Source organism: Monodon monoceros, unplaced genomic scaffold (assembly GCF_005190385.1).
Source record: "Monodon monoceros isolate NGI ecotype Baffin Bay Population unplaced genomic scaffold, NGI_Narwhal_1 Super_Scaffold_13, whole genome shotgun sequence".
Taxonomy (NCBI): domain Eukaryota; kingdom Metazoa; phylum Chordata; class Mammalia; order Artiodactyla; family Monodontidae; genus Monodon; species Monodon monoceros.
Genome location: NW_021703769.1, coordinates 11,521,957 through 11,549,433, shown reverse-complemented (window position 1 = coordinate 11,549,433; position 27,477 = coordinate 11,521,957). Strand labels below are relative to the sequence as shown.

The 27,477-nt window shown below is 45.1% G+C and overlaps 1 protein-coding gene across 3 annotated transcripts in view; it reads left to right on the top strand.

Moving 5' to 3' along the window:
* The window catches only part of SLC9A8 (solute carrier family 9 member A8), a 72,343-nt gene that overhangs the window by 30,299 nt on the left and 14,567 nt on the right, over positions 1-27,477 (top strand). For all 3 annotated transcript variants that reach the window (XM_029220483.1, XM_029220484.1, XM_029220482.1), the window contains 7 exons: positions 4,017-4,118; positions 5,229-5,263; positions 10,900-11,043; positions 16,337-16,475; positions 18,023-18,128; positions 24,875-24,991; positions 27,223-27,305. In XM_029220483.1, the coding sequence (XP_029076316.1) occupies positions 4,017-4,118; positions 5,229-5,263; positions 10,900-11,043; positions 16,337-16,475; positions 18,023-18,128; positions 24,875-24,991; positions 27,223-27,305 (726 nt within the window). The remainder of the gene's footprint in view (positions 1-4,016; positions 4,119-5,228; positions 5,264-10,899; positions 11,044-16,336; positions 16,476-18,022; positions 18,129-24,874; positions 24,992-27,222; positions 27,306-27,477) is intronic.

The window sequence follows — 27,477 nt, the reverse complement described above, 5'->3', positions numbered from 1 at the left end:
GTCTTCCAGCTTCCAGTGGGGCTCTTTCTGCCTGGGCAGGAGCTTCTCACTTTTAAGCCAGTTTGTGTGTGTACCTGAGTCTTTTCCTTGTCTATGAGTTCCTTTTTTTTTTAAATTTGTATAGCAAACTTGTTTTTTTTTAATACGTTTATTTATTTATTTATTTATTTATTTATGGCTGCATTGGGTCTTTGTTGCTGCCTGCGGGCTTTCTCTAGTTGCAGCGAGTGGGGCTACTCTTCATTGCGGTGCGCCGGCTTCTCATTGTGGTGGCTTCTCTTGTTGCGGAGCGTGGGCTCTAGGTGTGTGAGCTTCAGTAGTTGTGGCATGCGGGCTCAGTAGTTGTGGCTCACGGGGTCTAGAGCGCAGGCTCAGTAGTTGTAGCGCACAGGCTTAGTTGTTCCGTGGCACGTGGGATCTTCCCGGACCAGGGCTCGAACCCGTGTCCCCTGCATTGGCAGGCGGATTCTAAACCACTGCGTCACTAGGGAAGTCCGTATGAGTTCTTTTTAAATATAAGTGTACTTAAGTTTTAAAATAAAAAGGTGATTCAACTTAAAATACTAGTAATACAACAGTTATTTTGTAAATATGATTTAAAAAAACTGTGAAGGTTGGAAAGACTAAGGATAGGCATATCTTTGGAGAGAGGAAAGAGCCTGGACTTTAGAGCCAGAGAGACCTAGGCCTAATCATGCGCTTCCCCCATAGGTTCCTTTTGAGTAGAGTAGAAATTAAAAACAGAGGACAAAAAGATCCCCAAAACCCTACCTCCTAGGTTGCTTTGAGATTTACATTAGATGAAAGAATGTATGCAAAGCACCACTCACCACATTAGATAATTGGTAGTGCTTCTTGTTATTATCTATTATAACATGACTAGTGTTATTATTAATAATAATGTAATAAACTTGAGTTAAATTTGTTATGAGAGTTTTGGTAAAAACACACAAATTAAATTTTTAATTTTCCTCCTGGATATTAAAGCAAAATTATTCTAAGATGTTCAGGCCAGATTTTTTTTAAGTTATTATTTTATTGTGCATTAATCAAAATAAAAAGTGAAAAGGAAGTTTAATATTAAAAAAATCCCATATCTTATAAACCATTACTGACATCAGATAATTGTTAAAAAGAAAATAAGCAAGAAGGATTGAAGGTCAGTATCTCTCACTCTTTAATTTTGTGAACAAATCTTGAAAGAACTGAGCAGATTATGAAAATATTTCAAAACAGTGCTGAAGAAAATGGGTTGATTTTTTTTTTTTCCCTTTGGCTGCCACTCGGCATGTGGGATCTTAGTTCCTCGACCAGGGATTGAACCTGGGCCCTCGGCAGTGAGAGCAAGCGTCCTAACCACTGGACTGCCAGGGAACTCCCGAAAAATGATTCGATTTTGACTTAAAAACATAAGACTGGTTATTATATTAGCACATGTAAAGTTTTTATTTTCTAATTTTTTGGAGGGAGGGGAAATAAACTTATTCAAAATTTGAGGAAAATAGTAGTTTCTTAAGAGAAGAAATTTTTGAAGATGGCTTTACAGCAGAAACTGTGACAATTTATGTGAAAGGGACTAGTGTGAGTTGGAATGGGAATTCAGAGACTTCTGTCCACTGCCTGCCCACCCCCAAAGAAGATAGGAAGTTGACTTTATTTTAATATTGCTATATTTGCTGATGTAAATTTGGACTTAGAATAAAAATTTCAGTACAATTATCATCAGTTGGTATGTATTAGGTAGGCAGCTATTTGGTTCTTTAAATTATTAATATAAAGAATAGAACTTTTTAAAAAATAAATTTATTTATTTATTTACTTTTGGCTGCATTGGGTCTTCGTTGCTGCACGCGGGCTTTCTCTAGTTGGGGCGAGCGGGGGCTACTCTTCTTTGAAGTGCACGGGCTCCTCATTGCGGTGGCTTCTCTTGTTGCGGAGCACGGGCTCTAGGCACGTGGGCCTCAGTAGCTGTGGCTCACGGGCTCTAGAGTGCAGGCTCAGTAATTGTGGTGCACAGGCTTAGTTGCTCCGCGGCATGTGGGATCTTCCTGGACCAGGGCTCGAACCCATGTTTCCTGTATTGGCAGGCGGATTCTTAACCGCTGCACCACCAGGGAAGCCCAAGAATAGAACATTTTTTAAATTATGTCTGAGAGAAGCAAATAAATTTGCTTTATGTAGCAAAGGGAAGTTCTTATAGTGGGGCAACTTGAATTTGGGTAACTTTCCAACATCCAGATTAATATTAGCCAACGACGTAAGTTATATCAGAATTAGATCCCTATAAACAGACCAAGGCTTAGTGTAATCTATTTTTAAATCACAAAATTAAGCAGCTCTCTGCAAAGAAAAACTCATAGATGAAAGCCTTTTATTTAGGAAAAAACCAAATCATTGTGTTTGCCTTGAGCTATTTTAAAGTTCTTTGTGTGCTAAAGATTGATATGCCAAACAAAGTAATTGAATGTCTGATTATGGTCAGCCAAATCAAAATTGCAAAAAATGAAGCAAAGAAACTTCCTGAAGGATATAGGCTTAGTGGGTTGTCAGTGCTGAGCTGAGGACAGTCTTCTGAAGTGAGCTTTAAAGTATCAGTTCCTGGGAATTCCCTCGTGGTGCAGTGGTTAGGACTCAGCACTTTCACTGCCGAGCGCCCGGGTTTCAATCCCTGGTCAGGGAACTAAGATCCCACAAGCTGCATGACGTGGCCAAAAAAAAAAAGTATCAGTTCCTGTTGTCCATGGCTTGACAATTTCTGAGCGAAAAAATGGTTTTCCTTGTCCAGACCCACAATCACGGACCATCAAGTTATCCTGGCCTTATTCCTAAACAGAGTCCACAGGATTCTAATAAATAGCTTAATTTTTTAAATTTTATGGAAATTTGAAAGATGTTACCATACTGCTTGGACTCAAATATTTTCTCTTAAATGCTGTATAGATGGGAATATATTTTATCTATTATATTTGATGATACTAATAGAGTGAAATAAAATTGCTTAAAAGATGTGGACTACAAAAAGGAGCTTCTGATAGTATAATCTATTATCTTGACATTCTTTGTAGCAATGTACCTTTTCTTAATTAATTGAAAAATTATAATTATATAAACTTTGGACTTTAATCAGACATGAAACACAGTTAATTCCTTTAGTACCTATTCATGGGGCATCTTGCATCTGACAGGCTGTATGCCAGTGACTGTTGTACAAAAGCAGATGTGGTCATTGCCCCCATTGAGCCTGCAACCTAGTGGGAAAGACAGATACCAAATAATTACATAAATAAATGTAACGTTTCAGCTATGTCAAGTGCTACCAGGAGAGAGTCACTGTGCATTGAGAGCATAGACTGGGATCTGACTTGGGTGAGGGATCAGAGAAGGCTTCCCTCAGGAAGAGTCAAAATGTCCTGAGATCTTGGGACGATTAAAGTTCACTAAGCGAAGGGGAAGGAAGAGTGGTCCAAGCCCAGGGAGCATGATGTTTGAAAAACAAAAAGCTACTAGTGTGACTGGAACCCAGAGAACAAAGGGGAGGTTAGAGGCCTTCGAGGGGTCAAACCGTCCAGGCTTTGGTTGGGTTTTAGCTGCGTTTTGAGTGGAAGTGGGGGTCAGAATGTAGGCAGCACAGTCAGACTTATCTTTTGCGGAGATCATTCTGGAAGCACTTGGAGAGCAAGAGGGCAAGGGCCAGGGCTGGTTGAGACTTGTTAGAAGCTATTGCAGTGATCCAGGGGAGAGATGATGGCAGTTGGGCAAGGGCGGTGGGGATGGGGATGGAGAGAAGCAGGGAGATGTGAGTGACGTGGGGAACGCAAAAGCCACAGGACTTGGCTCTGCATTGCATGTGGGGGTGAGGGAAGATGCCCAGGTTTCTAGAGCTTGCCAACCAAGGTGGGTGATGGTGCCCTTTAAAGAGAATCAAGCATGTGAGGAGGGCCAGCTGTGGGGTCCATGACTTCACTGAGCAGACCAGCCTTTCTAATCATTCCTCTCATTTCTGTTCTCTCAAACAGGGTAACTTCTTTCAAAATATTGGTTCCATCACCCTATTTGCTGTTTTTGGTACGGCAATTTCCGCTTTTGTAGTAGGTGGAGGAATTTACTTTCTGGGTCAGGTAAGGAAAACATCTTTGAAAAACTTTGGAAACCTTACATTCTTAGAGCTCATGCAGGGAAGTGGGGTAGTGACATCTCAAGGGGGTTTTACAGTCAAGGTAAATGCTCTCCTGCAAAGAAATCCGGACTCAAACAAGGCACAGTAAAGGCATGCTGAAGTTGTCTCTCAGTGTCCTCGAGAAGCTTTGGTGTCTGGAATTGAGTGAATCTTTTCCATAATCCCCAAAAGTATTTGATATTATTTGCAAACCAATATTGTCTTAAGTTGGAATACCTAAAAATAAAGCAGAATATATACCATCAAGATCTTCAAATTATAACAGTATCAATTCTGTTGTCAGACTGAATCAAGGTTAAACACTGTTTCTTTAATAAAAATTTGCATTTTAAAAATCAAAGATGATTCTGTATGTCTTCACTCAATTCTAAGCTGTCCTGTAGAATTATTTTCCCTGGATTTTCCACCATTGCTAAACCAATTCCCGGTGTCATCAACTGAGTGTTTTGTACTTTGAATTCAAATTAATTTGAATTAATTTAAACCACACCTACCTAGGAAGGTAGTATCTGTAGCTTTGCATTATGCACGTCTGTGCATGTCACAGTTCTCTTCCAGTATGGTCAGTTGCAGAAAGTTTCTCCGTCCTAGTTCTGCAAACGCAGTTTGAGATTCAGGCCTTGGGGTAACTGGCAGATTTCTCTTACATGTGTCAGATGTGTCTGCTGCTTTTGATGGCTATCGGTAAAAGCCCATTCCATCTGATTTTCACCTTTACTGCTGCCTCGATGGCACCAGAATAAATCTGTCTGTCATGCAACCTTCTTCATTGCTCAGCTTCCAGCATCAAATGGGAATAAACTTTAGAGAAGAAAACTAGTTAATTTGGCTGCAAATATTAGTGTTCATTTTCATACCTCCTGTGTATGATGATTGAATGCATGCCTAAACTAAAACTTAGGAGTTTTCTGTATTTTTCAAGTGATTTGGGGACTGAAGATTAATGTCCTCGTTAGTTTGTAATAAAGCACTAATGGACATTTTAATCTTCTTGGCTGTTCTCCAGGGGTTTTTTTTGTGTGTCTGTGTGTTTGTGTTTTTTATTTTACAGGCTGATGTAATCTCTAAACTCAACATGACAGACAGGTAAACCTCTCATACTGTAACACCCATGTGGCTACTTTTCAGACTGGGGCCAAGTTTTCTCCACATTGATTCCTGGCTGTGGTACTTCTCTATTCTGTCTTTTCGTTTTGCCGACTATTTCTGCTGTAGAATCTATTCTGAATTAATTTGTGTCTCTGAAATGAATCAAAACTATATTGAGGAATGTTGAAGATCTCCAGTCAGAGGGTTGCTGATGGAAATGATTTAGTTTCAGCTTTGAAGGGAATAACTCTTGGTTAGTTAGGTTAACTGCCACCTCACACACGCCACACGCTGCACCATTGTCCTTTTATTATTAAGATTCATCTTCAGCTCATGTCTAAGGCTTTGCAACGGCCATAATGAAAAGTTGTCTTCTTGAGAGATTGGGGATGGAGTCGGGGGTGAGGTGTGAATCTTTACTCTGGGATTCCCCTCAAGGCGGTGGGGATGGGGAGGGGGAAGGAGGTGCTCTGTTGTGGGCGCCCTTCTCAGGCTGCAGCTACTCCGTTGGGTACTCAGAGCTGCTGTCTAGGAGCCCAATCCAGAAATTTCCATAATTGGCTTAGCAAGAAGCAACCTAGGAAGCCGAAGTTACCAGATCTAGTGCTAAAAAAGTGCACACACACAGCGTGACCTGGTTTCCCGTCTCTGAGAAGTGCAGTGAATATGCAGCCTTGCTCTGTGTTTCTCTCCCGGGAGCACTGGATTCTGTCTTGTGCTTGGCTGGGGAGCTCGGAAGTGGGACCCAGTGCTCAGCCCCGGGGTCCCTTTCACTGGGCCAGCCAGAGCTTACAGCCTTCAGCAGCAACTTGGAGATTAGAATCTTGGAGCCCTTTTCGTGAGAAATGTGCCTTTGATAGCATCAAGTCCAACCTCATTTTCTCTCCAGGGACATAAATTTCAAAGCCTTTGTTGTTAAGATAGTCTTGCTATACAAACAAGTAGCGAAAGTCACATCCCTGTTCCATAGGGAGCGTGAAGCCGAGCAGAACTGTTGCCCTGCATTTTGTAGGTATTTTGCAACTGAAAAGAAGTGTTCAAAACCCAGTGGATGTAAAGGAAGATGTCACAGCATTCAGTCCTTCAACCTGTTTGGGGGCAACTGCTTAGAGATACAAAAAACACTTGATAAATCCTTGTGAAGTTGAATTGAACCGGAGGTTGGGATGTTCAGGAAGAGAGGAATAAAAGAATTGGCCCTTAGACAGGCAGAGTAAGAACCAGGTGGAGTTTCTCTCTGTGTGGGCACACACTTCCTTTCCTGTTAGAAAGTGACTGTCCCACAGATGGGGGGTGCTCTGGGGGAAATTAGCCAGCAGTCGCAAACCCACACAGCTGCAGGGCCTGGCAGAACCCTTCACAGAGGGGAGCTGGCCAGGTGTGTGTCTGGAGGTGGTGACAGTGGTGAGCCGGAGAGCCCATCGTCTGAAGGGGACAGCCACCTCTTAGCTCCACCTGCTAATTACCACGTGGGAACATGGGCCCAGAACTGCCAGATACTTAATTGTTTTTTTTCCAAAAGAGGCCAAGTTTCTGGATTTTAATAGGGAATTTTCCTGTTTTAAATGTTGCCAACTTGATCCATTTTTCAGAACACCATGCAGGTCAAACATGAGGCCCATGGACCTCTGCACGGTAGGAAACATAAAAATAACTTTTTTGAACAGAAGGTTTTACTTCACTGGTGTTTCCTCTGGAGAGCTAATTCACTCATAGATGCACCCTAAATTATTTCACCATCCCAGTCCATTTTCTTTTTTTTTTTTAATTTTTAAATTTTATTTATTTTTGGCTGCGTTGGGTCTTCGTTGCTGCACACAGGCTTTCTCTAGTTGCGGCGAGTGGGGCTTCTCATTGTGGTGGCTTCTCTTGTTGCAGAGCACGGGCTCCAGGTGTGCGGGCTTCAGTAGTTGTGGCACGCAGGCTCAGTAGTTGTGGCTCATGGGCTCTAGGGCGCAGGCTCAGTAGTTGTGGTGCAGGGGCTTAGTTGCTCCACGGCGTGTGGGATCTTCCCAGATCAGGGCTCAAACCTGTGTCCCCTGCACTGGCAGGCAGATTCTTAACCACTGTGCCACCAGGGAAGTCCCCCAGTCCATTTTCTTTTTGTTTTGTTGGCGTTGCTGTCTTTTGAGATGATGGAATAAAGAAAACACATTGTTCAGTTGAACTTCTGGCTTCTGGCCTTTTAAAAGACTGGGTCATAAGCTGTGACGTGGAACAGCTGCGGGCAAGATTCAATGCCTGCTTATATTCAGACCTCTCCATGATTCAGGCAGTTCATATTTCCGACTTTCCATGTTCACTGTCAGAAACACTGTGCCCCAATTTAGAGTCTCAGCCAAAGCTAAATGTGTTACATAATTTATGCAAAGCACTTCTCCCCCAACATTTTATTATGGAAATTTCAAACACACAGAAAAGGTGAAGCACTGTACAGTGGACACGCACATGACCGCCTAGATTCTACAGTCACTGTTTTCACTGGATTTGCTTTAACCACAGATCTTTCCATCTCTCCATCTCTCTGTCCATTCATCAATCCGTCTTCTAGTTCCTGCTATTTGGTTTTCAGTTCAGGATGCCACAGGAACTATGACAAAGATCATCAGTCAGGCCTCTTTCAGTGCAACTGAAACCCAACACGAACTCGTTTTAGCAAAAAAGAAGTTTGTTGACTCGTAGAACAGAAGTGTCCCCAGAGTGATGGCTTCCTGCATGACAGCCTCTGGGGGTCTGTGATGTCAGGAACCTCTCCTCTCTCTGTCTTAGCTCTTCCCTGGTCGACGTCATCCTCAGGTGCGCTCACCCCATGTGGCAGCACCAATGGCTTTCGTCTCACGATCACCCTCGCCGTCCCCACCAAAAGGGCCAACCTAATATCTGGTGACCTGGTAAAATGCCTGGCGATGGACCTCTGACCAGGCTTGGGTCCCCTGCTTACTCCTAGAGCCCCACGCAGTACAGGGATGGAGAGTGGAGGAGGCCTGGCTCCACAAAGGGAAATTGGAGCCCAGTGGGGCTGTGGGTGCTGTCCACTGTGCGCTTGCTGAGGGATGGAGGGAGGGGCCCGCGAGCCGCACGGAGTCGTTGCCCAGCACACAACCTGCGGCACACTCCCAGGCTCCCACCCCGCTTTGGGATGCACTTTTTTTTTTTTTTTTTTTTTACTTATTTAGGCCTCGCCGCACAGCTTGCAGGATCTCAGTTCCCTGACCAGGGATCGAACCAAGGCCTTGGCAGTGAAAGAGCAGAGTCCTAATCAATGGACCACCAGGGAAGTCCCCAAGATGTACTTTTTAGACGTTCTTCTTCCTTCAAGGCCTCTGTTATGTCGCTGTGGGTGATGAGAGTGGGAATAAAAGAAGGAGAGGGGAGAGAAGAATCTCTGTGGGTTGCAGAGCAAGGGCCTCAAGGCCAGCTGCCAACAAATCATGGCCTCCCGGGTTGGCAGCTGTTCGGTGGAGTTACCTTTTCTTCCCTCCCGGATCTCTCCCTCCTGCCTGCCTTCCCCAAATATCTCTGGGCGCTCACAGTGAGGTGAGAGGCAGGTGAAGTCACAGCTCATAATGCACGCCACAAGCTCTGTGAGGACAGGGCAAGTCTGGGAACTGAAGTCTGAGCTGAGGCCATCTTTGAAGTGAGCAGGCTCTACTGCATGAATTCACATTAACCGAACTCGGGGCGCCACCACGGAAACCGGTACGCCAGATTATCGGTTTATGAAGAGAACTGTGTGGGGCAGGGCAGCCACACGTCCCTTCCCACCAGCACTCCTCTCCCTGAGCCCAGAGCCAGATGATCATGCTGGTGACATACGGTGGACAGAGCACGCTCCAGTCCCCAGGCCAGGTAGTTCCTCATCCCTCCCAGACCGCAAGCTTGGTGCAGGCAGGAAACAGGTGGATGGGCTCTGGCTCACGTCTCTACCCAAGGCTGTCCCCTCGTGGCTCCTTGTGTTGCGGAAGGGGGCAGACCTAACCATTCTGCTGAGCTGGAAGGAAAGCAGTGCCAGGCGAGGACTTTTGAGGGAAGCGACAAGGGCTTGCAAGAACTCTAAGGGGAAGAAGACAAATGGGCTGCGAGAATAATCGTCCTGACTCCTCAGGCGGCCCCCAAGGCCCCGCGGGGTGACCCGGCCCTGCCTCCCTCCCAGACTCCAACATTTCCAGCCACTTGCCCTCACTGCGCTGCTGGCAGGCTCACTGTTTTGTTTCTCAGGCAACCAAGCTTGCTCCACCTCAGAGGTAGCTTGCTCTGGTCACTGCCCCCAGGTCTTGACCTGTCCATCTGCTTCTTGTCAGGTAGACCCTCATTTAAATAAGCATCATTTCTTCAGAGAGGCCTTTCCTGACCCCCCGATCTAAGTGGGCCCCACCCCCATGCCTCCACACCACCCCGCCATATTACTCTTTCTCTCATCACCCTGACTTCCTGTGTAACACCCGCCTTTTCTAAGTTGACCTTGGCCTCCGGGTATTGCTGTATCTAGTGTAGTGGCTAAGAGCACCCACTCTTGAGCCAGATGGCCTGTGTTTGGATCCGGGCTTTGCCACCTCCTAGCTGTCTGACCTTGGGCAAGTTCCTTCACCTCATTGTCCCTCAGTTTTCTCCTATGTAATCAGAGCAATACTAGTACCATTTCATACGGTTGCTTTGTGGATTATTGAGTTACTATATGTAAAGTGCTCAGAACATTGCCTGGCACGTGGTAAGTGCCACATAAATGTTTGCTATTATTATAAGCCTTGGGACTTCCCTGGTGGTCCAGTGGTTAAGAATCTACCTTCCAATGCAGGGGACACAGGTTCAATCCCTGGTCAGGGAACAAAGATCCCACACACCGTGGGGCAACTAAGCCCTCACCGCAACTACTGAGCCCGCACGCTCTGGAGCCCACGCGCTGCAACAAAAGAGCCTGCATGCCACAACTAAGACCTGATGCAGCCAAATAAATAAACAAATAAATAAATGTTTTTTTAAAAAAAGCCTTAGTGCTTGAAACATATTAGGCGGTTAATGCCCATTTGTTGGAGGTAGTTAGACCCTCGTGGGTACTGGGGTGAGAGCTGCTGGCCTGGTGGTAGGCAGCACTGGTGTCGCTGTCTGCCTCCCAGGCTGCGCAGCTCCTGAAGCAGGCTGCAGTAGCTGCTGACTTTTGGCACTTTCCTAGATGTTGCAGATCTGAGTGGAGGCTGGCGTCGGTCACAGATGGCACTCCGGTGGCCTGGTGGCAAGGGGCAAAGCAGAGGTCAGACCCAGGAGCACATGGGCCGTTTAGGGGAGGCCCTCTGGGCCACCATGGTTCCAGCTGCTCTGACCAAGAAGGCTGGGATGGCTGTCATGTATTTAAGCAAAAGTCTTCCCTCTGTCATTGGTCAAAATAAAATCTTGGTATTCTCAGTGGAAAACCAGGCCATTCATAACAACAGCTTGTAGAGTGGGACTTTCACTTCTCCACCCACAGTGTCAATTAGCAGGTATTTTAAGTGGAGAAAAAACCACCATCTTCTGTAGTTCCTTCAGCTACAGCGTGTACTGTTGTTATACTAAATACCATCTCTGAGTTTAATGTTTCACTATGTGGACCAGGGGTTAAGCGTTACAGAACTACCCCTTGCTTTTCTCTTTGACAGTTTTGCATTTGGCTCCCTAATATCTGCTGTTGATCCAGTGGCTACTATTGCTATTTTCAATGCACTTCATGTGGACCCAGTGCTCAACATGCTGGTTTTTGGAGAGAGCATTCTCAACGATGCGGTCTCCATTGTCCTGACCAAGTAAGTGTGCTTTCTTCAAGTGACAGAACTAAAGGGCCTTGTATCAGAGGGGCAGATATTTCCGTGCAGCTGCGTGTACAGTTGCTTATCCTCTGGGTGATCGGTTCACTGCTTCTCCATCTTTCTGGCCTGACAAGCCTTGATGTGCCCCAGGAATCTTGTCAAGGCCCAGGGTGATTAGAGGAGAATCTGCCTTTTAGGATCTACCTTTTAGCAGTGCTTTTAAATTAAACCCAGCTTGGACTTCACTGGAGGTCCAGTGGTTAAGACTCCACGCTTCCAATGCAGGGGGTGTGGGTTCGATCCCTGGTTGGGGAACTACAATCCCACATGCCATGGGGTGTGGCCTAAATAAATAAATAAAGCCCAGCTTCTCATCAGCATCACGGGGGGTGCTTATTAAATGTAGCATTCCCAGGTGCCACCCTGAGAGCTTCCGATTCAGTAGGTCTGGGGTGAGTCCCCAGATGATGATGGAGCAGCCAGCTGAGGGATCAGTATTTGGGCAGCATTGTTCCAGATGAAAGCATGTGACAGAGGCCCTGTTCTCCCACTTGTGAGCTGGTGCACGTCACCTTCCTTTTCTCAGCTGTAAGGTACGGTAGTGATATTCACGGGCATCCTGCCTTAAGATGCTATTATGTGAAAGCTACTTTGGAAATTGCAGATCTTTTTCAGTTGTTCATTGGTATACTGCCCTTGTTGATAGGATCTGAGAAATTAAAGATGAGCCATAAAATGTCAAGAAGTCATTGGGAAAAGCAAATGAGTCTAAGTTCATCTCAAATCCATTTGTCGGATGCGGGGCTGTTTCCTTGCACTCTTAGGTTTGTGGTGTTCATGTATGGACAGGAGACCCAGACAGTTTTACCAAAAAACAAGAAGGTACAGACAGTCAAAGCAGTTGGAGAAAAGAGCCCTGGACAATGTATCAGAGATGAGCTAAGAGAATTTGGGGGGCCATTATGTGTTCTGTTAAAGAATAGTTTTTCCATTTTGATTTTGAACTTGTTTCCTTTGTTGTGGGATTCCTTGCAAAGCATAACCACTCTGTGGTTTTCTTAAAAGCCTTACTATAGACTATATTCAGCATTCTTATGTTGGAATAAAAGAACATTTTATCGTGGAAAGAGCCCAGGTCTTGGGGTCAGGCTGACCTGGGTTCAAGTTCCAGTGATGGCCACTCAGCTGTGTGACACCCTGGGTCAGCTCCTTAACCTCTCTGAGCCACAGGTGTCTCAACAGTAAAGTGAGGGTGATAATGCCTCAGCCTGGAATTGGATTTGAGGATTGAGTAGTTAAATCTACTATGTGAAAAGCATCTGCCATCGGTTAATGTGAGATCCTTTCCTCTTCTCCTCCTGTCCCCCAGCTATTGTTTGTCCTGTTTTTGTCCTGCTTTTGCAGGAAGAACTTACCAAATGTTGCTTAATTGAAAGAGGTGCTCAGCAGACCCTTAAACAAAACAAAAACATGTATATATTCTAAAATAATACATATATTCTGTATATAAAATTTAGAAAACTCACAAAGAAAGAAAGAAAAGAAAAAAAATGCAAGCATTGTAACTCCCAAGAGATAATTACAGTTAACAATTTGGTAGAAGGTACATGTAATTTATTTAGATGGGTATATACTGTATTGTAACTTTTCCATTGAATGGAGTTGATAAACATCATTTATATTTATAACATCATTTAACTAGTTGCATGGTATTCTTTCTATGGGTTTACTGTAATCTATTTATGGATTTACTGTGATCTATTTGACCAGTTCCCTATTGTTGGCTTTTTCATGTTTCTCTTGGCAAAAATTTCTGTAGCTTTATTAGGAAATTATATATCATGCTGTAAGAGCTTTTTAAAAAAGTCTGATATTTTTTCTTAAGATCTACTTTGAAAGTGTCTTAGTTTTCTGGTTTTTACCTTTATCTTGTGTCCTGGTTGTGCATTTGAACATTTGTGATAAGGAATTGTGCCTAAATTGGAGGTGACATCATGAGTTATTCTTATACATGAGGAGCTAAACTCAACTGCCTTGTCTCTAATTTATTTTTTTCTTAAATCTGGCAGAAGTAGGATCTTTTCTGAGCTTTCCCAGGTCTCCTTTGCCACAGAAAGGCCAAAGGTTAGGAGATACTTTGTTTTTAAAATGAGAAAGGATGGAGTCATTGTAACTAGCCATACATTCTTCCTGGAAAAGTGCTTTTGAAGGCCAAGTTCACCTATGATGACAGTTTCCAAAACTGAATCAGGGGGCCACATGCATATATGGTTTCCAGCCTTCACCTCCACTACTCACCGGTACACAGGCTGGGGTAGAAGTCTCTGACTCAGATGGGTTGTCCTGTGAGTCCGTAGGCATTTTCCGGTGAAAGCGGCAGATGGGGGAGAAAGGGGGTGTGGTAGGACTGCCTTGTTTTTGCAGTGTAGGGGGGAGGTGTTGTCAGCTTTCCTTGGTTACAAGGAAGAATCACATCTTGTTTTTCAGAGTGATCTGATGATGATACATTTATCTTTGTAACTGAATATGTGAATGAATTACCCCTGTTTTAATGTTTTCACTTTCATAAGTGCCAGAAAGCTGAGTATCTTCTGTTTCTTCATTAACCTTAATTAAATTATTTTTAGCTTTGATTTGTTACTATGACAATCTATTCTTACAATAATTGTGGTAGAGGAAACCTTTAGTTCTCTGCAGCTGCAGCTAAAGCTCATGAAATGGATCCTGAAGCAACATTGTCTTTTATTCTTTAAGGTGTGAGGAACATGACCCGAAAAAATAAAATGCATGACATTTCCAGGCTAGAAAGAGTCCGAATTCTACCTTCATTTATCTTGAGTTCAGAAACCATTGGCCTCGGCCCTGGGTCTGCTGTTAACCATTGGTGTGACCTCACCCAGTTAGCCACTTTCTTTAGGCCTCAGTCTCCTTTGCATGAAAAGAAAGCAGTGACACCAGCCAGTGTCCCAGCTGTGGTAATGAAATGAGGGCGCTGGATGCTATGCTCGTGGCCCACGGATCCATTTGGGACCTAGAGGTGATCTTAGCCTTCAAAAGTACTTTCCCAGTTAGAAACTTATTGGTTCCCAGCTTTCCCCAAGGTGGGATGTTAACATGGGATCTGCTGGCAAAGAAAGGGAATGGGGCTATTGGGGTGAGTTTAGAAAACTTTTATGTGAAAAAAGTTGGTTTTCTTTTTTGCAGGACTTCTCAGAACCTTTATTATGTTATATTATGCTGTAAATCACCACAAAAGGCTGAGGTTATCTGACCGAGCCACCCTTTTATCACAAATTATCCTGCTTTAAAATTATACCAGTTCATGAAACGCTAATTAATGAAGCTGAACATTACTATTGACAATTCTTTGTTTTGTTTACTGATTCAGCAAAAATTTGTTGAGTATCTTCTGTGTGCTGGGCTCTGCTTAGGCCCTGGACATATGGCAGTGAACAAGGTGGACACAGGCATGGTCCTCATGGAATGATTCACTAGTTGCACTGCTGTGGAGAAGTCAGGCACCAGGAGAGCCTGTAAATGGGCTGGCCTATGTGAAGGCAGGTGTCCCTGAAGGAGTGTCACTGACCCTGTGTGCTGAGAACAAGCCAGAGTCAGGTGGAGCCCAGGAAGAGTGACATACGACCTACGAACTACCGGGAGGTGTCAGTGACAGTGGAGCCCAGCCCGAATGAGGAGGAGATGGGATGGGAGGTGTGGTGGGGAGGAGTCCGTCAGGCTCAGAAGCCTAAGCTTCCCCCTGAAAGCAGCAGGAGACTGACAAGGGGTTTTGAACAGGCCAGTAACTCCATCAGATGTGCATTTTCAAGGGATCGTTCAGGCCCCTGAGTAGAGAATGGGTTCTCCTAGGAAGAGCAGGGTGTATAGAGAGAGAGATCCGTGAGGCAGAAGCCCTGAGCTGGTAGTAGGGGAGGGAGGGAGAGAAGTGGATGCGTTTGGGAGAAGGTGGGCTCAGCAGGAGGAGGATATTTAATGAGGATGACTCTTCTAACAGTACAGTGGTTTTACCCTCGGGGATAAAACCAACAGTTGAATTTAATGGCTGCTGACATTTTTCTTTGCTCTGTAGCAGTGAAAGGAAAGCGCTTTCAATTCTTCCTCTTGATGTCTCCTCCCAAATCCCCACTCTGGGCCTTACCCACTGATATTTCTTCTTCAGGAGGCTCCATTCTAGTCTGACTTCATGCCACAGCCTCAGTTTCGGGTTTTATCCCACAGGATCCCCACTCCCCCACGCCCACCCCGCACTGAAAACACTTCCTGTGACTCCCCAGGGCCTTCAGGATGAAACACCAACTCCTTAGCTTGGTTCATCGAAAGCCTTTCACAGGGCCTGGCCCCGCCTGCTGCTCTTGCCTTACTCTTGCCACTGTCCTCCCCGCCAGCTCCTCCCCCAGCAGCCAGTTCCTGTGTTCTGTCCACAGTCGTCTGTGTAACTTCCTGCTCCTAGATACACTGCTAGTATTTTGGGGCTCCCTACCTCCACACGTGCTCTCCCCTCTGCCTTGGGTGCATTCCCTCATTTCTTCACCTGGTTAGCTCTTCTTTATCCTAAATTGAAACCCAGCCCATGTGTCATAAAGAACCTTCCTAGACCCCCACCAGTCTGAGTTCGATGCCCACCGTGTATTTCCTACAGCTCTCTGCTCTTTCTTGAGATGGTCCTAGTTTCCATCTTGTTAGTTTTTTATTTTCTTTTTGGCTGTATTGGGTCTTCGTCGCTGCGCGTGGGCTTTCTCTAGTTGCCGTGAGCAGGGGCTACTCTTCGTTGCGGTGCGCGGGCTTCTCATTGCAGTGGCTTCTCTCGTTGCAGAGCACGGGCTCTAGGCGCATGGGCTTCAGTAGTTGCGGCACGTGGGCTCAGTAGTTGTGACTCACGGGCTCTAGAGCACAGACTCAGTAGTTGTGGTGCACAGGCTTAGTTGCTCCGTGGCATGTGGGATCTTCCCGGACTGGGGCTCAAACCCATGTCCCCTGCATTGGCAGGTGGATTCTTAACTACTGCACCACCAGGGAAGCCCTCCATCTTGTTTTTCTCCCTCATTAGACTATAGAGTTCCCTAAGGGCAGGCACCTGCTCTCATCTCTGAACCCCCAGAAACTAACACAGTGCCTGGAACAAAGTAGGTGAACAAATAAGTGTTTGACTAACGGGTTGAATGATGAATGAATGAGAGAATAAGCCAGAAATAAGTTTTGAGTTCTAAGTTAATTTCTAATAACTTTGTCTATAACATTTTAACTTCTTTCTTTTTTTTCTTTTATTTCCTAGCACAGCTGAAGGTTTAACAAGAAAAAATATGTCAGATGTCAGTGGGTGGCAAACATTTTTACAAGCCCTTGGCTACTTCCTCAAAATGTTCTTTGGCTCAGCAGCACTCGGCACTCTCACTGGCTTAATCTCTGCATTAATATCCTTTTAATATGATGAACACATGTGGCTGAGAAGATTATTCCTAATTACATCCGTCTCTCGTCATTTTCTCCAGTTCCTTAAGGGGACCAATTTTAGTCTAAAGTTGTATTTAAGGAGGATTCTTATGCTTAGTTCTGGTTTGAAGAACACTTTAATTTAAACTCAAGGATTTTAAAATTTAACATTAGAAATTTAGGATATCACTTTTCAAAGCTTAAAAAACATGTACACTGTTGAACATCAGATCTGACTTTGGGGTCTTCTCAGTTCCCAGAGTGTGATAACTGCATTCAGATGAATTTCATTTTCTGCTGTCTCACTTTTCATATTAAGAAAATCGGAAATTAATTTCCTTTGAAAATGTCAAATTGAGAAAATCTCTACGCCACTGAAAGTATTTATCTGGAAGAACCAGAAAAGAGACTTTCAAAGTGAGCTCCATCTAAGTTATTCACACTGATTTTGTGGCTTAACAACCCATAAGCTTTTCCGGCCATAGAAGCCAAGAGACTTGTTAAGGCCGCTGACACCTTTATTGCTGTACAAAATTTGTCACATTTAAAACAGGAACAGGCACCAGACCTTTTCTGTGTGAGCGTAAGCCTGCATGCATCTTGGGGAGATGGCCACCTGGCCCTCCTCCACCAGCAGTTTGTTTCACAGATGGCCGGCCAGGAAAGCCTCTTCTGCCTGAGACAGGCGTGTTTGTCTGCCATCCTATTGAATTTTCCCTTCATTTCCTATGTCCAGAAGTCTCAAGGTGCTGTTGAGTCAGCTGACAGCTTCTTATATGGCATCAATAAACGGAATGGAAAAGAAAACTTTTTCTAGTTCAGTATTTTCCTCTGTATTTATCTCTTTATTTAAAAGAGCGGAGGGGCGGGCGGGGAGAGCATCTTCTTTTTTTTTTTTTTTTTTTTTTGAGAGCATCTTCTTTAATGAAGCCCCAGTAAATGGGTGCTGTGGGCTCCAGCACAGGCATGTGAACAACATTTGAATACGTGGAAGATTCTCCTTTCACAGGAACATGAGTTTATAAATGTCCAGGAATAGGAGAGAAGGTCCTTCAATGGGGCATTGATCCCCAGGATCCTGGAAACCCCATTAGTGACCTCAGCTGATGTGGTCAGTGGAGTGGAAGAGGGACACGGCCCTGGAAGGGGCCTGGCAGTGTGGGGTGTCCTCAGTCTGTCTGCAGCCCCAGCTCCCCACAGCCCGCCCCCCACCCATCCCGCGGTGGCTCCCAGCCCTCCTAGTCAGCATTTCCAAATGAAATGACTTAGGGTGACTTTAGTTTTCCCCTACCATTTGTCTCAGGAATTTACATCTCTTAGTATTTTGTCAGATGCCCTTCCTTAAAGCAAGAGTCTCCCTGCAAAGAAAAAAACCCATAATGACAAATTTTCACCTGTTACCTTGAGATGTTCCCAAATCTTTGTATCCATTGTTTACCTTCTCTATTTGGAAGGCAGCTGTTTTGTGACTTCTCTAGATCACCCGTAAGTGTCCTTTGATTCTTTTTCCTTGACAATTGTCATTTACGTGCTAAAGCATATTGACTTGAGGAAAACGCCTTCCTTGGAGTTTGGCATGATGATCATTTTTGCTTATCTTCCATATGGGCTCGCAGAAGGAATCTCACTCTCAGGTAAGTGACGGAGAGTGTTGAAATGCTGGGGTTGACGGTCCGTGGTCCTGCCTGGTGAAAGGTTATGTCGATTGGGTCACTTTCAATCATAAGAGACAGTCACGACTCAGAAGAGCTTAAGCAGTAAAGGGGACTAGCTGGCTCTCTAGGGATACATCTGGATTTAGACCTGGCTGGATCCAGGAACTCAGTGTTGTCACGGTCACCTTTTCTCTTTACCCGCCATCCTGTAGCAGAGATCAAAACATTTCTTCCAATGTTGCCTCTCTCTCAAAACAAGCCCTCTGAAGGGCCTTCAGTCAAAGGATGGGGTCAGACTGCCGAGGGCAGTCAATCCCTTAGCCCGTCCCTGGGCCCTGGCACCCACTGACCTGCATTCTTCCACTATAGTTTTGCCTTTTCCAGAATATAAATGTCATATAAAGGGAATCATGTAGTTTTTAGTCTTTTGTGACTTGTTTCTTTCAGTTTTCATAGTGTTCTTGAGAGACACCACGTTTTTGCTGTATCAGTAGTTTTACATTCTTATTGAGCTGGTTTTTCCATTCACCCTTTGAAGGACATTTGGACTTTTCCAGATATTGGCTGTTAATGTGCGTATCTTCATTTATCTTGGATAAATACCAAGGAGTAAGTAAGGTTGCCGGGTCTTATGGTAGGTGTATATTTTGCTTTATCAGAAACTGCCCAGTGTTTTACAGAGTGACTGGGCCATTTGCATCCCCACCAGAATGTACGAGAGAGTGTCAGCTGCTTCACATCCTCGTCAACACTTATTTTAATTTTGAAAACTAGCCATTCTGACGGGTATGTGGCAGTTTGATTTTGATGTGCCTTGGTGTGCTTCTCTTTATCTTCCTCTCGGGATTTGTTGAACTTCATGGGTTTATGGTTTGTGTAAGTTTATGGCTTTTATCAAATGTAGTACGTTTTTATCAGTTTCTTGAAATATTTTTTTCTGTTCCTCCTCTGCTGCTGAGCAGAATTCTCCTTCCCTCAGGTCACTGTCTGGCATCACACATGGGTCCTCTGTGAGCAGGTCTTGCCAAGGAGGAGGCAGAGAGGACTCTGGCCATTTTCCCTGGAGAACTTTGTAAACCTCAGGGTCTCGTTTGTTTTTAATCCCAAGCCGGTTCTCTTGGATAATTTCATCCCGGTATCTGCCATCCTGTTCCCTCTCTTATCTTTCCTGAATTTTGGCACTTACATAAACACCACCTGTGAGTCATTTGGCTCTAGCCTAGCTATTTTTACCTCTGTTTTTCTAGATCATTCCCCACCCCTTTGAGATGAACACTGAGTACCTGTTGGCAAAGATATATTTCATGCATCCATTTGAAATTTGTGATTAAGACCAGGGAGTGTTTTTCTTGCCTTTTCTTCAGAGAGGCAGTGTTTTCTATTTGTAGGGGTTTCGTTTCCTTGGGGACCTCTGCCGTGCACACTAATGGGGCCGAAAAGAGCACATGCAAGCCAAGAACACACTTGTCCGCCTCTGGGTGACGGGCTGGCTCTGCCCACACTCTGCCGGTGGGATGTTTGTCACCCCGGGTTTTCAGAGAAGGGGAGGCTCACCCTGTTAATGTAAGGGTACAAACAGGAAAGGTGGCTTTGGTGCTGTCCCCTCCTTCCTCTTTGTGCTCTGCTTTTCCTAACTGTCGCAAAGGACGAAGTGGTTACCATGGCCACCAAACAGGACGTTCTCCCTAAGAATCATTTACCTAAATCTGTGTGTCTAGAACACAGCGGTTAAGGGCACCGGACAGACTCGGTTTGAATCCCACCTCCACCTCTCATTAGCTGTGTAACTGCAGAGAGCAGACTTAACCACTCTGAGCTTCCACTTCCTCACATGAAGTAGACATAATAAAAGTGCCACTCTGGGGGCTTCCCTGGTGGCGCAGTGGTTGAGAATCTGCCTGCCAATGCAGGGGACACGGGTTCGATCCCTGATCCGGGAAGATCCCACATGCCACGGAGCAACTAAGCCCGTGCGCCACAACTACTGAGCCTGTGCTCTAGAGCCCGTGAGCCACAACTACTGAGCCCACGTGCCACAACTACTGAAGCCCACGCACCTAGAGCCCGTGCTCCGCAACAAGAGAATCCACCGCAATGAGAAACCTGTGCACCGCAAAGAAGAGTAGCCCCCGCTCGCCGCAACTAGAGGAAGCCCGCGCACAGCAACGAAGACCCAACGCAGCCAAAAATTAATTAATTAAATTTAAAAAAGAAAAAGAAAAACCTTTCACTCGTCCATTCAGTAAATATTTATTTAATGCCCACCCTGTGCAGAGAACACTCCTTGGTTTCAGAGGTACAGTAATAAACAAGACAAGATCAGGTTTCTGCCTGGAGAAGGAAGATAATAAGCAAGTAAGCAAACACATAGGGTAATTTCAGGTAGTAAGAAGTGATGTGAAAAAAAGAAATCAGAGTAATGTGATGGAGTGTCACGGGGGCAAGAACATTATGAGGTAGGGGGTCAGGAAGGTGTCCTCAGAGGGGTGGCACTGGGGCTAAGACCTGTGTGGTGAAAAGGAGCCAGCATTGGAGGCTCTGGGGAGAGAGTGATTGGCAGCGTGAGCAGCAGGTGCCGAGAGTCCCAGATAGATCTGAGGGAGCTTGGCTTGCTCCAGGAAGAGCAGGAAGATAGCGTGGCTGAAACAGAAGGGCAAGGACCCCATCCCGCAGGGTTCTGTAGGCCTGGGAAGGAGTTGGCATTCTGTTACACACGCAAAGCCAAGTGTTGGAGGACTTTTTAAAAAATCACTGTGCCAGTAATACGTGTCATATCTGTAATATGATACTGTTTATTACTTTTTTAAAATATATTATTTCTTTTTTTGGCTGCATTGGGTCTTCGCTGCTGCGTGCGGCTTTCTCTACTTGCGGCAAGCAGGAGCTACCCTTCGCCGCAGGGTGCAGGCCCCTCATTGCGGTGGCCCCCCTTGCTGCGGAGCACGGGCTCTAGGCACGCGGGCCTCAGCAGTTGTGGCTCACGGGCTCTAGAGCACAGGCTCCGTAGTTGTGGCGCACGGGCCCAGTTGCTCTGAGGCATCCCAGACTAGGGCCCGAACCTGTGTCCCCTGCACTGCGCCACCAGGGAAGACCCTATTTATTACTTTTTTTAAAGACAGATAAACTTTATAATGGCATAGTAAAAGAACTGGCAATCTGCATGTTGAACTCTATAGTAGTTACCTCTGGGCACGTGGTGTGAATGGAGAGTCTTGTTTTACTCTTTACCTCTGAGTTCAGATTTTTTATAGCAAAATATGTTCCTTATTGGGTAATTAACAAACAAAACTGACTATGGCCTGACTCAGCCTTCAAGAACATCATGTTTTACCCGCAGTAAAGTTCAGTGCAATAGAAATTGTACACAATACCCTTTCAACTCCTGCCCTTTGGATTTGAATCCCTTTATTCCTTAATTACATTTGAAACAATGGATTTAACTGAGACTAGAAGTGGATTTCCTCCCTCCTCCCTCCCTCTCTTCTTTTCCTGCCTTCCGTCAGAGGCTGACCTCTTGCTGCACTGCTATCTACTTCCTTAAATGAACTTGCCTCCTGAAAGAAGTAAATGTATCAGGATTCTTCATTCCAGGGTATGTTTTAAATCCCCAGGCCTTTTATCTCCAGGAGTGAGCCTGCTGGACCGTTTTCCCCTTCAGTGTCTTTGCAGCCTATGCTGGGGGCAGCTGCAGTGGGTGAGGGTCGTCTAAGTGGTAAAGTCACCTGGGCTTAGGGAGGGCACGTAGGGCAGACACTTGAGCTGTCCCTGCAGCTTTTGTACCCACTGCTGACCCTGACTCTTTCCTTTAGCCCCCGGGATTTGAGAGTTCCCCCGACCCCAGACTGGACTGGCATGAAGGTCGTGGCTGGCTGGTCACTCTTTTGTTGTCCAGAGGGCCCATTTCTGTATGGTCCAAATTCAGCCCCCAAATGGGATTTGTTTACCTCTACAGAAAATGTTTAAACACTTCAATTAGTTGCTGTCGTTAAAAGTCAGAAGATTTCTGGGAATTCCCTGGCGGTTCAGTGGTTAGGGCTCGCTGCTTTCACTGCCGGGGGCCCGGGGTTCAATCCCTGGTCAGCGAACTAAGATCCAGCGAGCTGTGTGGCGCGGCCAAAAAAAAAAAAGAGTTGGAAGATTTCCCATAAGAAACAGATTTCTGGAGTTTCTCAAAAACCAGAAGGAAGACTGGTCAGCACTAGGCCTCCATCCACAGGGCTGCCATCAGCCCTTTATAGATGGGCTTGTGCCTTCTCTGCCCATGTGCCACTCACCCACTTATTGTTTTTATCTTTATTTTTATTGTCTGGCCCCTGAGGAGTTTGGGTTTCCAACCCCTAGCCTACAGTGCACCAGACTAAAGCAGCCAGCCAGACGCCTGCTGCGTTGAGCCTGTCTCCTTGTTTTCTGTGGAGGAAAGCTTGCTGGGCCTCTGGCAGTGGCCTCTCCTGATGCTAGTCCCACGGGAAGTTCCACGTTTCACTGTCAGAGCTGACTTTCAAGAACCTTTGGCTTTCTGCAGTGGCTGTTTAATACCGGGACTCCCGTGGGCTATGATGACCTCGTTCTGTAGGCAGAATGACGACGTGGGCGGAAGGCCACTCCTGTCACAACTTAAGCGGTTGTGATTCACAGCTTAAGTGGTTCAGGCTCCTCTGGGGTTGACTTTCCCTTCAGGGTAAGAACTCCAAAGCCTCAGCTTTGCAGTGAATTGATAACCCTTCTTGAAGCAGGCTGGCGAAACAAAGCCCTCTGAGAGCCCAGAAGCCAGAGCCGTCTCTAGCATTGGACTGCACGGAAGGAAGAGAGAGGCTTAGGAGCAAGTCCGTAGGAACTGAAGCGTGCTGTGCCGCGTGCTACTCCCCCAACCTCAACGGTTCTGGTCTCTCCCTCTGTTTCACCTCACGTTGCCTGTGGCGTCTGTGGTCTAGATGCAGAGTCAGGAAGGAGAAGCTCTCGGGTGGTCACCTGCAGGAACTTACTGAGAAGAGCTGATGAATTGAGGGGACAGCCGGAGGTGTTGTTATTGTGTGTTTTATCTAGCGGAGCAGAGGCAGAACGACTCGTGACTTCCAGAGTCTTCTCACTGCTCTGAAGTAGCAAATAAAGAAGTCTCCTGCCCTCTCCTTTCCTTTCTCCAGGCTCATCAGGTGTGGCTGTTGGGCAGCGTTGCTGGAATTTCCCTGTCTGGCCTCCTTTTTGGGAAAAATGAAAGAGCAAAGGAATTTGCTGTTTCCCAAGAGGGCTAGGAGATAACACGTTCCAGCTACTGCTATCTCTCCGGCCAGCTAATACCTGTTGGGCACCGCAAAGAGCAGGGTTTTCCTCTGTTTTGTAAGGTCTTGTTTATGCAGCAAGCTTGGCAGTTGAAATGTCTCCAACGCAATTCTGTGTTTTTCAATCATTTTGTTTTCTGCCAAAACAAACTTTATTGCACCAAAAAGAAAATACAAAACTTCATTTATGTACAGTCAGATATAAAGACATCTCTTTGACTCCTGTGCATATATTTCCTCAACTCAAGATTAGGGTGTAAAAGTCAGGCTAGTATGCCAGACATGCTCTGCCCATGGCAGGACCAAGGAGAGGATTGTCACTTGAAAGTGGGCACACTTAAATGGATGACAGGTAACACTGGACCAACAGACCAAGGGCATTCTTCCAAGCCTTGTACTAGCTCTGGGAATGGAAGAGGGAGATTGGAAGCAGGGCCCCTTTTTGAGTCTTCTTGTGAAGAGACCCAGCCTTCAGGTATCAAAGCTAAACTTCTGTCCCCCAAGCGTACTTCCTGTCCAGTTCCTTTGCTTCCTGCCCTCCCAAGTAGGACATTCTCCTTTGCTTCACTCATTTTTAAATGGGAAGTTAGCCAGTAATCTGTTTCTACAAAATGGCATAAGTGAGTTAAATATTTGCTTATAAAGTTTGACTTGGAATTCATGTATCTTGGCAGCTTGTTTAATGGCTTTGTAAAAATCTCAGCTTCCTTACATGAAATAAAGACCTCTTTGCTGCTGCCTTGCCAGGGAGACACTGAGAGGAAACCCATGGAAGTGGCTTCAGCAGTGATTAGGGTTAGTGGACAAAAGTTGAAACTCAAATCCTGAGTACACAACAAAAGTTGTAGACTCTCTCATGGTGACCTTTAAAGAAAAGACATCACTTTTTTTTAAATAACACATGTCTCTTTTCATATTATAAGGTTAATTCATGGCGATTAAGGGAAAATTCAAAATTAAAGTATGACAAAGTAAATAAAAATCCACCCATTCTCCATACCCAGATTCTTATGTTCCCTTTCTGCCCCAAGAGTGGTTCACCTGCCCCTATTATATCCATGAATGACAGTGACGGCTCACACCTGTTCTGCCCTGGTCTTGTGAAGGGCACTTTACATGGCTTCTCTGCATTACCCTCCTAACATGTCCATGAGCGTGGGTACTGTTAGTCCCACTGTACAGTTGAGAAAACTGAGGCTTGGTGAGGGGAAGAAACTTGGCCCAAGGTCACCCAGCCGGTAATGAAGCTGCCAGAGAGACGGGCCCTTAGCAGTTCTCTGCAGCCTCTGGGAGGCCTCAGGTATTATTTTCCCATCCTTTTTCTTAAAACACCTAATACTATAGGCTCCAGGGACTTGTAGGAAGTGTGAGGCATTATTGCCTATCACATGGAAGGTGCTTTTCTGTTCTGTTCATGTCTGTGCACTTTGCCCCTTTGTCCCTCTCTAGGCATTATGGCCATCCTGTTCTCAGGCATCGTGATGTCTCACTACACACACCATAACCTGTCCCCAGTCACCCAGATCCTCATGCAGCAAACCCTCCGGACTGTGGCCTTCTTGTGCGGTGAGTTCTGCCTCTGTGTGGTCCCACGTGGGCCTACCCAGAGCTACTTGTTCTTCCTCAGCCTGTTCCAGGAGTCCGTTGAGATTTTCCCTGACAGAAGAGGCAGCAGAATTCCTCAGAGCCAGATACTGCACTCCCTTATCTTTTGTTTGTTACTCTGGCTTTCACATTCCATAAAGTAAGCCTAATACCTAACAAATGGAACTTTCGATGCCTATAATTTTAAGACCAAAAAATAATGAGAACTGCGAATAATGAACATTTGAGACTCGTGTATTTGCAATATATGAAAGTGATGTTTCTAAAAAATGCGTTCCTTGGAACTGATATTGATGAGCATTAAGTGAAAAAAGACTCCATAGTCAAAAAACAGTTTGGGAAATCCTGGGGTAAATAAAGTTTAACAAGTTTCTGAACTTGTGAGACTTTTCCGCCAACGTGCATTGTGAATTTCTAAGAGAGAGACAGAGTGACAGCATTTCCCAAACTTGTCCTTTGTTCACAAGAGCATCTTGAAGGATGTGTCTCAGGCAAACCCTGAATTAGAGGTGTCATCGTTGGCCTGGGCCACACCGTGATGACTGTTTCTCTTAAGCAGTTTCAGTTATGCATCACAGTCTGATGAACCCATCATGTACCTGCCCCTAGTTTACACCTGGGAGTGAAGGAACCACTCTCACACTGTCCCTTTACACCAGCCCCCAAGTGGCTGTGCTCTGCCTGTCACCATCAGCACCTCCCCTGGCATTTCTGTGGGCTGTCTCATTTCGAAGCACCAGTTCCACACTGTCACGTGCTGGGAGTCGGGGGCAAGCTGTGCAGAGACTTCATTCCACAAACAGGGAGTCTCAGGCCACATGATCTGAGCACTGTCTCATGGCTAAGAAGTGAGTCTGGAAGCGGTCTGTCTCTTCCTGGCCCAGTGGGTATTGTTTCCACAGCACCCTTCTCAGAAAGTCATGGCGAAAGACTCTCTCACCGTAAGGAAATGTAAAGCAAAACATCCATCAAATTCTATTTTGTACCCATCAGATTTTCAGTTTGGTGATTCCCCACTTCCGGCACAAACGTATAGAAAATAGGCCCTGTTGATGGGCATATACACTGATACCATCTTTTTTGGAGAGTCATTTGCAGCATCAGTCTGAATTTAAAAGGCACATACTCTTTGACCCAGCGATTCTACCATCAGGGATTTAGTCTGTGCACAGGGATGTATGTTGTTGCTTTTTCAATATCAGAAATAGAAACAGTCTAAATATCCATCAAGGATTCATTAAATTAACCATGACGTATCCACATAATAGTATTCATGCTGCCAGGGAAAAGCATCACATAGATCTGAATGTGTTCTAAATAAGCTGATTGCAAAAGATGACAAAAATATTTGATAAAAACATTCAAGGAGGAGAAGGGTAAGTATACTGTCCAGCTTGTGGACTTGTTCTAAGAGGATACACATTTGAAGAAAAAAACATTGCTGAAATGTTTCAAAACAGCCTTGATGTTTTATGATGCTCAACTTTTAAAATAGTGTCTTTGTCTCCCAGGCTCTACGTTTACTCTGGAGGATGTCACAGTCTAAGCGGGGAGCCTGGTGCTAGGAATTTCTAAGGTGCTTTTTCTTAGGATACACAAGTGACTGCTTGTACAGCAAGAGTAAATGTCAGACTCTCTTTGACTTGTGGCGTGGAGCCAAGAGTTGAAATGTATTTCTTCCTGCAAATCCTGCAGGATGTAAGCCTTCTTCTAAACTTTGTGGCAACATTAAATATGTGAAGTCAGTCATTTGGCTTTGTCCACTCTGGCAAGGAAGTTAACAAAGGGCCCTTTCACACTAGTCACATGGCGTCTGCAGTCATTTGCTCTGAATTTTTGCCACTTTGCCGCAGTTGGGATCCTTGCTGATCACAGTGTTCAGCAAATGGACAGATTCATATATTTATCACCGTCCCCGGGTGGGAGAGTATTTATTTGCATGGGTATTTGACAGCTGGCTTATTAAATTAGGAGATTCTGAATAGCAAGCACTTGTTGCTTACGTGATAGAAAAGAATGAGAGAATCAAAGGACAAGTTTGCCAAGGTACTGGTTGCAGGATTTTCCAGAAAATAAGCAAAGTGGTATACTGGATTCTGATTAACTTCTGAATGTTTGCTTGCATAACAATCCCGTGCTGTACTGGAAGAAAATAGTTGAGGCTGAATAATCCATTCTTTGGTTTGTTTCAGAAACATGTGTGTTTGCATTTCTTGGCCTGTCCATTTTTAGTTTCCCTCACAAGTTTGAAATTTCCTTTGTCATCTGGTGCATAGTAAGTATTTTCCTTGTTTTTTATTTAACTACTTATTTGTAGATCGATAACCACATATTCTGGATTCATTTATGTAACTGTTAACTGGTCGAAGTCAACAGCTACATAGACAACCTTCTGTTTGAAGTTTCTTTTTGTTAAAAATTCATGAACATACAATAAATGGGAAGGG